General features: G+C 50.8%; 2 protein-coding genes and 1 non-coding gene across 5 annotated transcripts in view; 1 reads left to right on the top strand and 2 right to left on the bottom strand.

The window, feature by feature from the left end:
* The window catches only part of MYO19 (myosin XIX), a 33,281-nt gene extending 28,778 nt beyond the window's left edge, over positions 1-4,503 (top strand). For all 3 annotated transcript variants that reach the window (XM_027975321.2, XM_027975322.3, XM_042255354.2), the window contains 3 exons: positions 953-1,038; positions 2,337-2,639; positions 3,737-4,503. In XM_027975321.2, the coding sequence (XP_027831122.2) occupies positions 953-1,038; positions 2,337-2,639; positions 3,737-3,865 (518 nt within the window). In that variant the 3' untranslated portion in view covers positions 3,866-4,503. The remainder of the gene's footprint in view (positions 1-952; positions 1,039-2,336; positions 2,640-3,736) is intronic.
* LOC114117095 (small nucleolar RNA SNORA11) lies at positions 2,030-2,159 on the bottom strand. The gene has a single exon (XR_003590886.1). It is a non-coding gene; the product is annotated as a small nucleolar RNA SNORA11 (small nucleolar RNA).
* Positions 4,379-11,478, bottom strand: ZNHIT3 (zinc finger HIT-type containing 3). The gene is made up of 5 exons (XM_012185251.4): positions 11,329-11,478; positions 11,205-11,236; positions 6,655-6,741; positions 5,386-5,469; positions 4,379-4,883 (listed from the first exon to the last, which is right to left on the bottom strand). The coding sequence occupies exons 1-5, from the start codon at positions 11,412-11,414 to the stop codon at positions 4,702-4,704; spliced, it is 471 nt and encodes a 156-aa protein (XP_012040641.2). The 5' UTR covers positions 11,415-11,478; the 3' UTR covers positions 4,379-4,701.
* Positions 11,479-12,513: the final 1,035 nt, after the last annotated feature.

Below are 12,513 nucleotides of genomic sequence, written 5' to 3'. Positions count from 1 at the left end.
GAATCCCCCTCCCCCAGTCCCAGCTAGCTATGTTTGTCATGTAGTATTCCCCTTGACACCAACTCCCATCATCACCTGGGTTCCTGGGCTTGTTGCGCTTAAGAAGGTAAAAACCAGTAAGATCTGATGAAACAGGGAAGCAATGTATGAACCATGAGACAGCCTCACTTTGAAAAGCAAAAATACTAGAAACAACCCAAGTATCTGACGCTGGTGGAGGCATGGCTACATTATGGACCCATCCTTGTGATCCAGCTAAGAAGTGTTCTTGAAGAATATTTTTAGTTTCATGGGAACCCCACTTCCAATCTGATGCTTAAACCTGCATGATGCGCTTACACAGCAAGGTGATGCCACCTTCCTAAGGGGTGTGTGTGTAGGCCTGAAAAATATGAAGGGTGCTGCAAAACTACCTGGGTTGATAACCGGTGACTTTCCTGTCTTTACCAAATAGCCCTTTTTCTGAGTGACTGTACCAAGAAACCAGAAAATGCGTTATTTCAAAAGGAGAAAATTAAAATTGCCCCATGATCAGTCTCCCGTCCAGTAGCTATGACCTTCACCAGGTGTGGGTGTGTGGTGGCATCCATCACGGATTCATAAGGCGAGCGAGCAAATTCAAATGAGGGCTTCCAAAAATAGAGGTCATTTTTTTTGTTTTTTTTTAGAGGTCGTTTTAAAAGGTGCAGACAGTTGAGACCCCTCGTGCTCCCTGGGCGCTGCCCAGGATGGGAGGTGGCAGCTTCCCCTTGGCTGTAGGCATCTGCCTGCAGGTCTGAGCACTGTTTTTCAGAGCCAGGTCCATGTCCCATTGACTCGGTCCCTGGCCTCACGCAGGTGCCGCCGTTCATTCCCACATTTACGGCAGCTCTGGCACTGGTGTAGCCTGGTTTACCAAGAGCTCTAACCAGCATGTTAACTCTGGTTTCCTGTTTCCGGACAAACCCCTCAGCCGTCCGTTCCTGGCTGGCTCGGAAGCACGTCCAGCGGCTGCACGCGGCTGCCACTGTCATCAAGCGTGCGTGGCGGGAGTGGAGGGTAAGTGCTGAGCCGGAGGTCAGGGCGGCCAGTGATGGGCCCAGGCTGGGGACTGGCCCTGCCCTCGGGGCAGGTGACCGCAGGGCCTCACGAGTGATGTGGGCACCGCGCCAGCCATGAGGCAGGACAGCTGTGACGGGTACAAGGCACTCCGGGAATACACTAAAACTCACACAGCCATACACTTTAAAAGCGTGAATTTTACAGTGTATCAATTAGATCTCAATAAGGCGGATTTTTTTTTTTAAGGTTAATTTATGCTTTTATTTGCCAGCATAATTAACCACAGTGGCCTGCAGGCTTCTTTGATCTAAAAAAATATATATTTTTTATCACAATCCAACAAACACACACACATATATAATATGTATATATATATAAAAGTGAAACAAAAGTTTTGCCAAAAGTGTCTACCTGAGTGTTAAATTTTTTTTGGAGATCTTTTTCTTTTTTTAAAGCAGTTTTAGGTTTAAAATAAAACTTGACAGGAATGTACAGAAATTCCCCACATATGGCCTTCCCTCACATGAACAGCCATTATCAACAGAATGGTACCTCTTCTCTTTTTCTTTTTAGACCAAGGATGACTGCGCTGACACATAATCAGAACATCCCCAGGTCACCTTAGGGCTCACTCCAATGGGCAGAGCAGTTCCATACTCTGTGGGTTTGGACAAAAGTATGACCACATATATCCATAATGTCGCTCAAAGTACTTCCACTGCTCATGAAAACTTCTGTACTCTGTATATTCCTCTCTGCAAACTCCTGACAACCACTGATCTTTTTATTGTCTCCACAGTTTTGCCTTTCCCACACAGTTGGAATCTTTTTCTCCTTGAAATGAGAGGTTCAGACCCTTTATGAGACTACTCCTGGCCCACCCAGGCGTGGACTAGACAGGCTCCAGGTGGCAAGCTCCCCCACTACGTGCTGCGACTTTCCTTCCAGTACTGGCCCTGCCCAGCAGCCACGTGGAGGTCAGGGGGACACGTGTTGGGTTTCTGTTCATAGGAAGGCCACACGTTTTATGCCCCTTGTTACAGTGAACCCAGATTCCTGTCGGGTGTGTTATAAACAGACGAGCCATTTCTTCAGGCCCCCTGCTCTGAGCACACCCCAAAGGCCGTTATTTTTTAAAAGAATGTGAATCCTCAGCACAGCCGCCGTGGGTACAGGCTTGTGCCGCATCCAGCCAGGTGCCCTTCAGTTCACTTTGTTAAGGGTGAATCACCAAAGAGCCTTTTGGTTTCTGTTTTCCATTAAGAGAAAGCTGTGATGTGGTGTTCTTTTTTAAGATCAGAATGGCCTTCCTTGCTTCTGAAGAACTGGATGGTGTGGAAGAAAAACACTCATCTCAAGCTCCCTGCTCCCCGAGCTCCAGCCCACTGCCCCTGGCTCAGACCAGGCTCCAGGGCGCAATAACCCGCCTCTGGCCCCTGGGACTGGCCCTGGCCAACGGAGCGGTGGGTGTTCACGGCTTTCAGAGGAAGCTGGTGGTCTTCGCCTGCCTCCAGCTCCCTGTGGGCAGCCCCAGGAGCTGCGCCATCCAGACGGCCCAAGAACAAGCTGGAGTCCTGTCCATCCGAGCGCTGCCTCAGGTGCGCCATGCGATGGGGCTGGCATTCGGACTGGGGTGCGGGGTGGGGGGCAGAGCCAGGGGTCTCAGCAGGAGCGGGACTGAGGCTGAGACGAAGGCCTCCGAACCCCACGCACCCCAGCTGGCAGCAGTCGCGTCGTCCCCATCATTACAGTTAGGGTTTTCCAAAGCCCTTCCACTGGTGAAAAGCTGCCTCCAAGTGTTGCAGCATCTCTTCTGAGTCATCTTTAAATTAGTCCTACTTCCAGAAAAATGGGTCGTGGTAACAGCAGCTTTTCCCTCCAGTGGCGCTGGATTTAGCACCACACGCTTCCCCCTACTTGGGCTTCCCTGGTGGCTCTGACGGTAAAGAATCCGCCTGCAATACAGGAGACCCGGGCTCATTCCCTGGGTTGGGATCCCCTGGAGGAGGAACTGGCGCCCCACTCCACTATTCTCGCCTAGAAACTCCCAGGGACAGAGGAGCCTGGCGGGCTACAGTCCATGAGGTGGCCAACAGTCGGACACGACCTAGCGAGACTAACACACACTTTCCCCTCACTTGTATCCCTTGGTTTATCTTATTCCTGAGAAGCACATGAGTCAGTGGTTCAGGGTTTTATATTGTGGGCAGCCGCCAGGGAAAGAGGCAGCGAGCGCAGACAAGGGCTAATACCCACCTTTTACAAGGATCAAGTGACACAAGGCAGGAGGAAGGAAACTGCATTTCCTACCGGAGGAATTCCTATAGGACATAATCTGGATAAAATCGCCATGACAACACTCAGGCCCGCCAGAGCGTAAACACAAGTGCAGCTCTTTGACTTTCCAGCTCTAAGCAGTCCTGAGACTGGGACAGATGATATTCTTGGCAGGAGAGCGCTCCCTCCTAGCGTTTCCTCATCTATCTCATGCTAGGTGGACGTGACAGTTTGTCTTTAATACCGTTTTGGACTTTGCTACCATTTTAGAGTAAGGAGGAAAACCACACTCAGTCTGCCACTGCTGTGACTCCAGCAGGTCCTTGGGTGTCCCTACCTCCCTGCACTCCTAGCCTTCGCTCCAAGAGGTCCCTTCGACCTCCCGGGAGCTGGGGCTGAGCTGCGTCTCCCTCCCCAGGGCTCAATCAGGTTCCACTGCAGAAAGTCTCCACTGCGCTACGCTGACACCTGCCCTGGACCCTCGCCCGACAGTGTTACTGGCTTTAATCAGATCCTGCTGGAAAGACACAGGCCGGGCCACGTGTGACCTCTTCTCCCCTCCCAGCCTCGCCCAGCTGGGCCATCCCCTATGCCTTTGTTTCCACAAGGCCTTTTCCTGCCAGCGGCCTCGCCAGAGACATGTAATCAACACCCGGCTGCCAGACGACTCCCACAGCGACTCCGAGCGCACTCAGGGAGCCGTGGCTCTGTGGGCAGGCGGGCCAGCGGCTGCACCAGTGGCCTGGGGCGGCAGGCTACGCACCCCCTGCCTCCACACCCTGATGGGTGTCAGGGTTGGCAGTGACCAAACCAGGATTAGGAAACATCAGGGCCTTCACTACCTTCACGGATCCAACTCAGCGGTGCTGGCCATAACTGCAGCGGGCACCTCACTCTTCCAACCCCACAGGCAAAGTCAGCTTGAAATCAGCTCTAGAATTGTGGCTGGGGGAAACTTTGCCTTGAGTTCCTTTAAAAGGAACAAAACCTTACTATTTAAATATGTGATTAATTTAATGTCAAGCAACTAGATTGTAAATCAAGAATGATCAATGCAATATACCAAAGAAACACCACACCAAAATTTTATTTAGAAACACTGAGCAAGTTTTTACTCAAATGGGTGTGGAAACTCAGTAAATATTTATGTCTTAATTGTACCAAAAATAAAACACTTAAAAACCACCATTTGAACATCGAGCTCTCTCTCCATATGGGTCTGCCACCGTAAGTACCTCCGCCTGCCTGCGCCCCAGCCTGCAGTGCTGGAAGGGGTCTGGGGGCCCACCTGACGTCAGCCGCTGAGTCCTGGCAGCACCACCCCTGGGCAGGGCCCCCCATGTGGCGGCCTCCCAGCAGGAGCAGACAACACAGCAATCCACCCTAAGGACCCTCGCGCTGAGGCGGCTCCACGATGCGCAGGCAGCAGTCAGCAAACTCCACAAACAAGGGCTCCCGCATGCAGGCTCGCATGAGCTCGGCCTTGTCGCCCGCCTGATCGAGGTCGACCATCAGCCGTCTGAGGTGCGGGTTGAGCAGTAAGCTCCTCAGTGCTGCAGACTCCCCTTAAAATGAACAGCGAGGAGAGCCAAGCTGAGCTCAAGTGGGTGCAGGCAGAGACGGCTGAAAGCCAGATGTTCCAAACGTAATAAACACCAAGCACGCTGCACCCCCGACCCAGCATTTCCCATGAGGTAGGGCTTCCCAGGTGGCGATAGTGGTAGAGGATCCACCTGCCAACGCAGGAGACACACGAGGTGTGGGTTTGATCCCTGGGTCAGGAAGATCCCCTGGAGAAGGGAATGGCGACCCACTCCAGGATTCTGGCCTGGAAAATCCATGGACAGAGGAGCCTGGTGGGCTACAGTTCAGGGGGTTGCAGAGAGTCGGGTATGACTGAGCATGCATGCTCACGTAAGGTGAGGTCAGCACGTCAGCTGGCTTCCAAGTTAAATGCTGTCCGAATCTTTATTAGACCTCTGTAAATATCTTAATGCCATTCACCTAAGAAAAAGTTATTTTATCTGCACAGACTTAGCTTAAAAACTGTCTTACCTGCAGACTTACCTAAATTCTTTAAATTCTGCAAAGACACTCGGTCCTCTTCCTCATCACTATTGAGAAAATCAGCCACAGAGTCGTCGCCATCATCTAAGGAACATAACAGTCACCTGTTTAAGTGACCACAAAGGAAACCTAGGTGCCAGACTTCAACAGCTCCAGTAAATAATAAATGTGTGTGCACACAAACGACAAGAATAGAGAGAAAGCAAGCGGGTACAGACGAAACCACCACTTCTGAGGAATCTGTGACTACACTAACACGCTTTATTTTAGGAAAGGGAAGAGCTGGTGACTTTAACAAATGCCTCCTAGTGTTCACACACTTGAACTATGTTTGGGCTTAGGGCCTTATTTTCCAATTCTTCCCAGCCTACCTCTGCTCACTATGGCTCCAGCCCTGTCTAAAAACCCGCAGACAGGACTTCCCTGTGTTTTCGGCAAGGGCGGAAACTTGTGAACGCAACAAGGAAGTTTTTCAAAGGGCAGAAGCGGGCCATCCCCTGGCTCTGACTGCTCAATACCTTTTCAGTGGCACCGGGAGGGGCCGTCTTCAGAGCCCAGCATGGTGCACGGGGCACAGGCGGCATTAAAGAAAGGGTACGTGGGGCCTGCCTGGTGGCCCAGGGGTTAGGAATCTGCCTTGCAGTGCAAGGAACACGGGCTCAATTCCTGGGCCCGGAAGATCCTGTATGCTACACCACAACTATGGAGCCTGCGCTCTGGAACCTGAGCGCTGTCCCACTGAAACCCACTCACCCTAGAGCCTGTGCTGCTCTCTGCAGCTAGAGAAAGCCAGCACACGGCAACCAAGGCCCAATACCAGAAAAAATATATACATATATATTTTTAAAAAGGCTAGATGGATGGGAAGGACACTCGTGCTGCAGGCTCTGAGGGCCACCAGGAGCAGCCAGGCCAAAGGCCATGCGCCACACGGGTCCAGGTCAGGTGAACCCCCGCCAGGCCCAGGGAGGGAGACCCGAAGCCGTGACTAGAGGCGGCTCCTGCCAGCAGGGTCCACCGCTCACCCCAAACCACGGCTGCGGCCTTTCCCCCCCGCGCCCCCCACCCCCCGTCCTTCTCTTGCATCTTCAGGCGGCCCCACCTCGCCACCCGTGACGACGTGTGCCCCCCGGTGCACAGGGCTGAGGAAGCTGCTGCTCGCTGGTGAGCCTGCCTCCTGGCCCCAGTCCATGAGTCTCTTCTCCTCTTTCCACATATTCTATTTGAAAGCCTTTTCTCGGTTTGTGTGTTTGCAGTCAACCAACCCACCTTCGTTTTCCACAGGCTTTTGAGTTTTTGCAGTAAGAGCTGATCTTATTTTTTTCTCGACAGGACCAGCTGCAGGCTTGCACTGCTCTGAAAAGACACAAATCTCAGGTGTACGTCACCTCCGTTTGAGTGACAAGGCTGCAGCACTCCCCCAAGCCAGCATCCAGCATCTAGGGGGAAGCCTACGTAGGGGGTAAGGGACTGGGTGGGGGACGAAGGAGTGGAACTGAGAGATCCAGTCAAGGGGCAGGAGAAACCTGGGCCCGGCAGAAGGGCTGAGGAAGCCCGCCTCACGTTCCCCTAGGGCCCGTCTCCATCCTCCCTGTCCTGCCTGATCCCAGAGACTTCACCACAATGCAGTAACACACTGACTTTAATTAGCCGCAAACTGTGTTCTCAGCGGTTTCAGATACTGAATGTGCAGGTTCCACGAGCCACCGGGAGTCCACACATGAAACTCACCAGGCCCACCTGGGAGGGGTGCCGCCTCACAGAGGACAGAGAGATGGACGAGGTAAGGCGAGTCGGATCCGAGTCACCCAAGAGGGTGGGGAGACGAAGGGGAGGTGCTGCCAGCACATTCCGGGCAGCAGGAAAGGCCCGTGGCTGGAGCGGACCCTTGAGCAAGTCGAGCCAGGTGCAAGGACATGGTGACAAGCAATTGGCAGCGGATAGGCAAAGCAGGCCTGGCAGGAGGATGGGGCACAAGAGGAGGAAGCCGCCTGCAAGACGCCAGTCTGTCTCATCCCACAGCACCTTAATGTGGAATCTAAAATGTCACAAATGAGCCTATGAAACTGCAGCACACTCCTGGACAGAGAACAGACTGGTAGCTGCCGAGGGGGAGGGGACTGGGGGAGGGATGAAGCAGGAGGTTTGGGTTAGCAGATGCAAAATACTAGGAGAATGGATGAACAAGAAGGTCCTACTATATATAGCACAGGCAACTACAGTCAGTCTCCTATGATAAACCACAATAGAAAAGAATATAAAGAAAAAAGAATGCTATGTATGTGCATAACTGAGTCACTGCTGTACAGAGACTAGTAACACTGTAAATCACCTATACTTCAATTAAAAAAAAAAAAGACCACCAGACATTATGCACCATCTATAGCTGTGCCTAAGACCACCTGTAGTTTTGCCAGAGACTGACCCTGAGCTCTGATCCAGTCTCTAATCTGTCAATTTGTAAGAAATAGAGGACTGAGGAGTATGCCTAACCGCAGCACGAGTTTGCAGTCCGCAAAACCCGGACTGTGGGGAACTCTGCAAGTCAAATGGCTTGAATTCTTCCACAGAGAAATTGTTTTTTTAAAAAGGTAATAACAGAGGATGGAGGAGCAATTTACAAATTGAGAGCGACTTAAAAGAAATATCACATTTTGGGGGTATTCCCTGGCAGTCCAGTGGTTGGGACTTGGTTAGGTTAGGTTCAATCCCTGGTCAGGGAACTAGGAACAAGATGAAACAACACTCTTTCAGGATACATACTTGCATAATAAAACTGAAAAAGCAAAGACGTGACTGCTATAAAGTTCAACAGAGTGGTCATTTACAGGAAGTGAGAACAGTGGGTCAGGACAGGGCGTGTGGAGGGGTTTCTGGAGTGGATGGCAAAGTTCTATTTTCTTTTAAAATTTTTTTTATTTTTGGATGTGCTGGGTCTTTCTTGCTCCAAGGGCTTCTCTCTCCTTGCACCAAGTGGGGGCTACAAAGCACAGGTTCTAGGGGCACAGGCTTCAGCAGCTGTGGCATGCGGGCTTAGCTGCCCCGAGGCATATGGAAACTTCAGAGACCAGGGATGGAACACACTGGCCCTGCACTGACAGGCAGTTTTTTAAATATTTTTAAAAATATATAATTTATTTTTATTTTATTTTGTTTGCACCGGGTCTTTATTGCTACACACAGACTTTCTCTAGTTGCAACAGACAGGGGCTGCTCTTTCAATGCACGGGCTTCTCACTGCAGTGGCTTCTCTTGTTGCAGAGCAGAGGTTCTAGAATGTGGGCTCAGTAGTTGTGGTGCACGGGCTTAGAAGCTCCGAGGGGTAGAACCTGTGTCCCCTGCATTCACAGGCAGGTTCTTATCCACTGAACCACCAGGAAGTCCAAGTTTTATTTTCCTGAGCTGGGTGGTGTTCACCTTATAATAATTCAGTAAGCCAAAAAAAAAAAAAAAAAGAATCTACAAATAATAAATGCTGCAGTGTGTGTGGGAAAAAGGAACTCCTTCAAAAAAAAAAAAGGAAACCCTCCTACACGGTTGGTAGGAATGTAAATTGGTATAGCCACTATGGAAAACGGTATGAAGATTCTCTAAAAAAATTAAAAATAGTTACCATAGCCCTCAATCCTACTCCTGGGCATATATCCAGAAAAAATAAAACCTCAAATCTGAAAAGATATATGCACCCCAATGTTCACAGCAGCACTATTTACAATAGCCAAGACATGGAAGCAACCTAAATGTCCATCAACAGAAAAATGAATAAGGAAGACGTGGTGTATGCATATACGGCAGAATACTACACAGCCATAAAAAGGAAATGATGCCGTCTGCAGCAGCATACATGGACCCAGAGATTATGAACCCTAATGAAGTCAGTCAGAGAAAGACAAACAATCCTGATATCACTTATATCGCATCTAAAAAATGATACAAATGAATTTACTTACAAACCGAAACAGACTTCAGACACAGAAAACAAATTTATGGGTCCAAAGGAGAAGGGATGAAGAAGGATAAATTAGGAATATGGGATTAACAGAAACACACTACCATGTACAAAACAGATAAACAACATGGGCCTAAAATATATTATTGTTTCATTTAGTTGCTAAGTGGTAGCTGACTCTTGTGACCCCATGGACTATAGCCCTCCAGGCTTCTCTGTCCATGGGATGTCCCAGGCAAGAATACTGGAGTGGGTTGCCATGTCCTTCTCCAGCAGATCTTCCCAGCTCAAGGAATTAACCCGTGTCTCCTGCATTGGCAGGCAGATTCTTTGCCACTGAACCACCAAGGAAAGTATATCATAGGGAACTATATTCATTACCTTGTAATAACTTATAATGAAAAAGAACCAAAAAAGGATACAGATCACTGAATCACTTTGCTGTATACCTGAAACATTGTAAATCAACTATACTTCAATTAAAAAAAATTTTTTTTAATAAGAACAAAGCAAGCAGAGTTTCCCTGTGGTCCAGTGCTTTGATACCAGTTCAATCCCTGGTCTGAGAAGATGCCACATGCCATAGGGCAAGGAAGCCTGTGGGCCACAATTACTGAGCCCATGTACCCTAGAGCCAGTGCTCCGCAACAAGAGAAGCCACTGCATGATAAGCCCAAGCACTGTAACTAAAGAGAAGGACCCCCCCGCACCGCAACTAGACAAAGTCCCTTAGCAGCAAACAAGAACCAATGCAGCGTTCCCCTGGCCCCTCAAAAAAAACACTAGCCTAGAGGCTGGAGTTTTCAACACAGGAGAAAGTGAAAGTGAAGTCGCTCAGTTGTGTCTGACTCTTTGCAACCCCATGGACTGTAGCCTACCAGGCTTCTCGGCCTGTGGGATTCTCCAGGCAAGAGTACTGGAGTGGGTTGCCGTTTCTTTCTGCAGGAGATCTTCCCAGCCCAGGGATCGAACCCGGGTCTCCCGCATTGCAGGCAGACGCTTTACCATCTGAGCCACCAGGGAAGACTCTCAACACAGGAGTGAACTACGCAAATCTGTGTATCAGAAAAATTACCCAGATTGCGCTAGGGGGTCTTGGCAGGGGCCTCACAGGGCTGTAAGACCAGACAGAAGCATTCCAGACACAGCTCCCAAACTATTCCAGCAAAGCAGTTCTACTTCGTTCCTATCTTGAGCTGAAAGGTGTTTTTTTTTAAAGTGCTCCAAAGACATTAGGATTTAAAAAAAAAAAAGCTGGAGCGGAGAAGGTGGTGCGCAAAACAAACAGCTGTAAAATCAGAGACTGGAGGGGATAAAACTACAGGCAAACCACCAGTGAGGAACTCTTAGCAGAAAAGTCACAGAAAAAGAGGGCGTGGGAAAGGCTCCCTGAAGACTGAAAAGAGGCGCCGATAGAAAAAGACATGTAGACTTGGTAACAGTGAGAGCCAGGGTCGCTGCTCCTTACAGAAAACTGGTGTTACCTCCCCGTTTCTATGAAGACACCACTTAAAAGAAAGAAAACGTCGTTAACCTCAGCCAGAGCAGCTTCTGCCAAAGAACGCGGAGCTGAAAACTAAGAGGAAGGCACAGCTAGGAGAGGCTTTGGGGGCAAAAACCAAAGACTTAAAAAAAAAAAAAAAAAGATGGCACGCAGAAAGGAAAGTGGAGCAGAGGAAAGGTTTTTTATTTTCCGTACAGTGGAGGCGCATTCGCAGGAAGAGGTATCCGTCTGCCCACGGTGGGTGGGAGGCGGTCCCCAGGGTCAGGCGTTGCAAGGCTGATAGGCTGATAGCCGGGCCCCGGGATTCACGTTCCCGAGACCGCAGCGGCATGAGGGCGCTGCGGTCCACGAAGAAGGGGGCCTTACCTTTGTGCTTCCGGAAGCAGGGCAAGGAGCAGCTGCAAAAACAAAGCCACAGGCTGCGTCAGTCCCGAGGGAGGCGCGGAGCTTCCCGCCGCCCGCCCCCTTCCCCGCGACCCCCGGCACTCACTAGGGCACGCGGCAGGCGGGGCAGCGGTATTTGGGTTTCTCCAAACAGACAACGCAGACGGCGGTACCGCAGCTGAGCGACGCCATGGTCTCTCCCGGGACGCGCCCCCCGACTGCGTGCCAGCCCCAGGCCGCGGAGCCCCACGTGCACGCCCTTTCTTCCGTTTCCTCAACCAGGACCAATCAGCGCGCAGCACTTACTGGTCGTCAAAAGCAATCGATTGATCACACTCATCGTTCCAGGCCTGAGAAGTAGAAAGTCGATGCACTCGATACGCATCCAGAGCCCATTGTCAGGGGTACTCCCTGATTAGGCTTGAGGCTCAGTTGGTAAACAATCCGCCCGCAATGAGGGAGACCTGGGGTTCGATCCCTGGGTTGGGACGATACCCTGGAGAAGGGAACGGCTACCCACTCCAGTATTCTGGCCTGGAGAATTTCATGGACTGTATATAGTCCATGGGATCGCAGAGTCGGACACAACTGAGCGACTTTCACTCCCTGATTAGGTGACGTCGTGGAAGAACTTGTTATATAGCCCTGTGCCTGTCCCTACGCGGCTATGTGACTTTCAGCAAGTCATTGTCACTCTCCGGCTCTGTTGCCCTGCATATACCTAAAGAGAATAGGTGGGGCTAAATGCCCTTATCTTCTGCCTTGGACTTTCTCAGTATTGCATGGGTATTGGGTTCTCCCCACACATCTCATTTGGGCTTCCCTGGTGGCTCAGCTGCAAAAGAATCCGCCCGCAATGCGGGAGACCTGGGTTCCATCCCTGGGTTGGGAAGATCCCCTGAAGAAGGGAAAGGGTACCCACCCCAGTATTCTGGCCTGGAGAATCCCCATGGACAGAGGAGCCTGGCGGGCCACAGTCCATGGCATGGCAAAAAGTCAGGCATGACTGAGCGACTAAGCACAGCAAATGAGAAGTCCACACACTGGCCAAACCAGACTCAGCTAGACCACGTGACACACAGGTACTCTTCCCAGCCATTTTTCTCACAGGAAAGGAAGACAAGCCTTGGCCAGTGACAAATGTTTATTGAGCTCTAACTGTGGGCCCAGTGTTTCCCAGACGCTGGGCTGGGAACACCCAGGGATTAGCAGCCACTGTCTCTGGGAGCTTAAGGCTTAGAGTGAAGGCAGGAGGGAGAATCCCTGGGTGGAACTGATTGGCCAGGGAACA

Source organism: Ovis aries, chromosome 11, assembly GCF_016772045.2.
Source record: "Ovis aries strain OAR_USU_Benz2616 breed Rambouillet chromosome 11, ARS-UI_Ramb_v3.0, whole genome shotgun sequence".
In the NCBI taxonomy this organism is placed as follows: Eukaryota; Metazoa; Chordata; class Mammalia; order Artiodactyla; family Bovidae; genus Ovis; species Ovis aries.
Note: the sequence above shows the minus strand (reverse complement) of the source record. Positions and strands in the feature narration are given on the sequence as shown.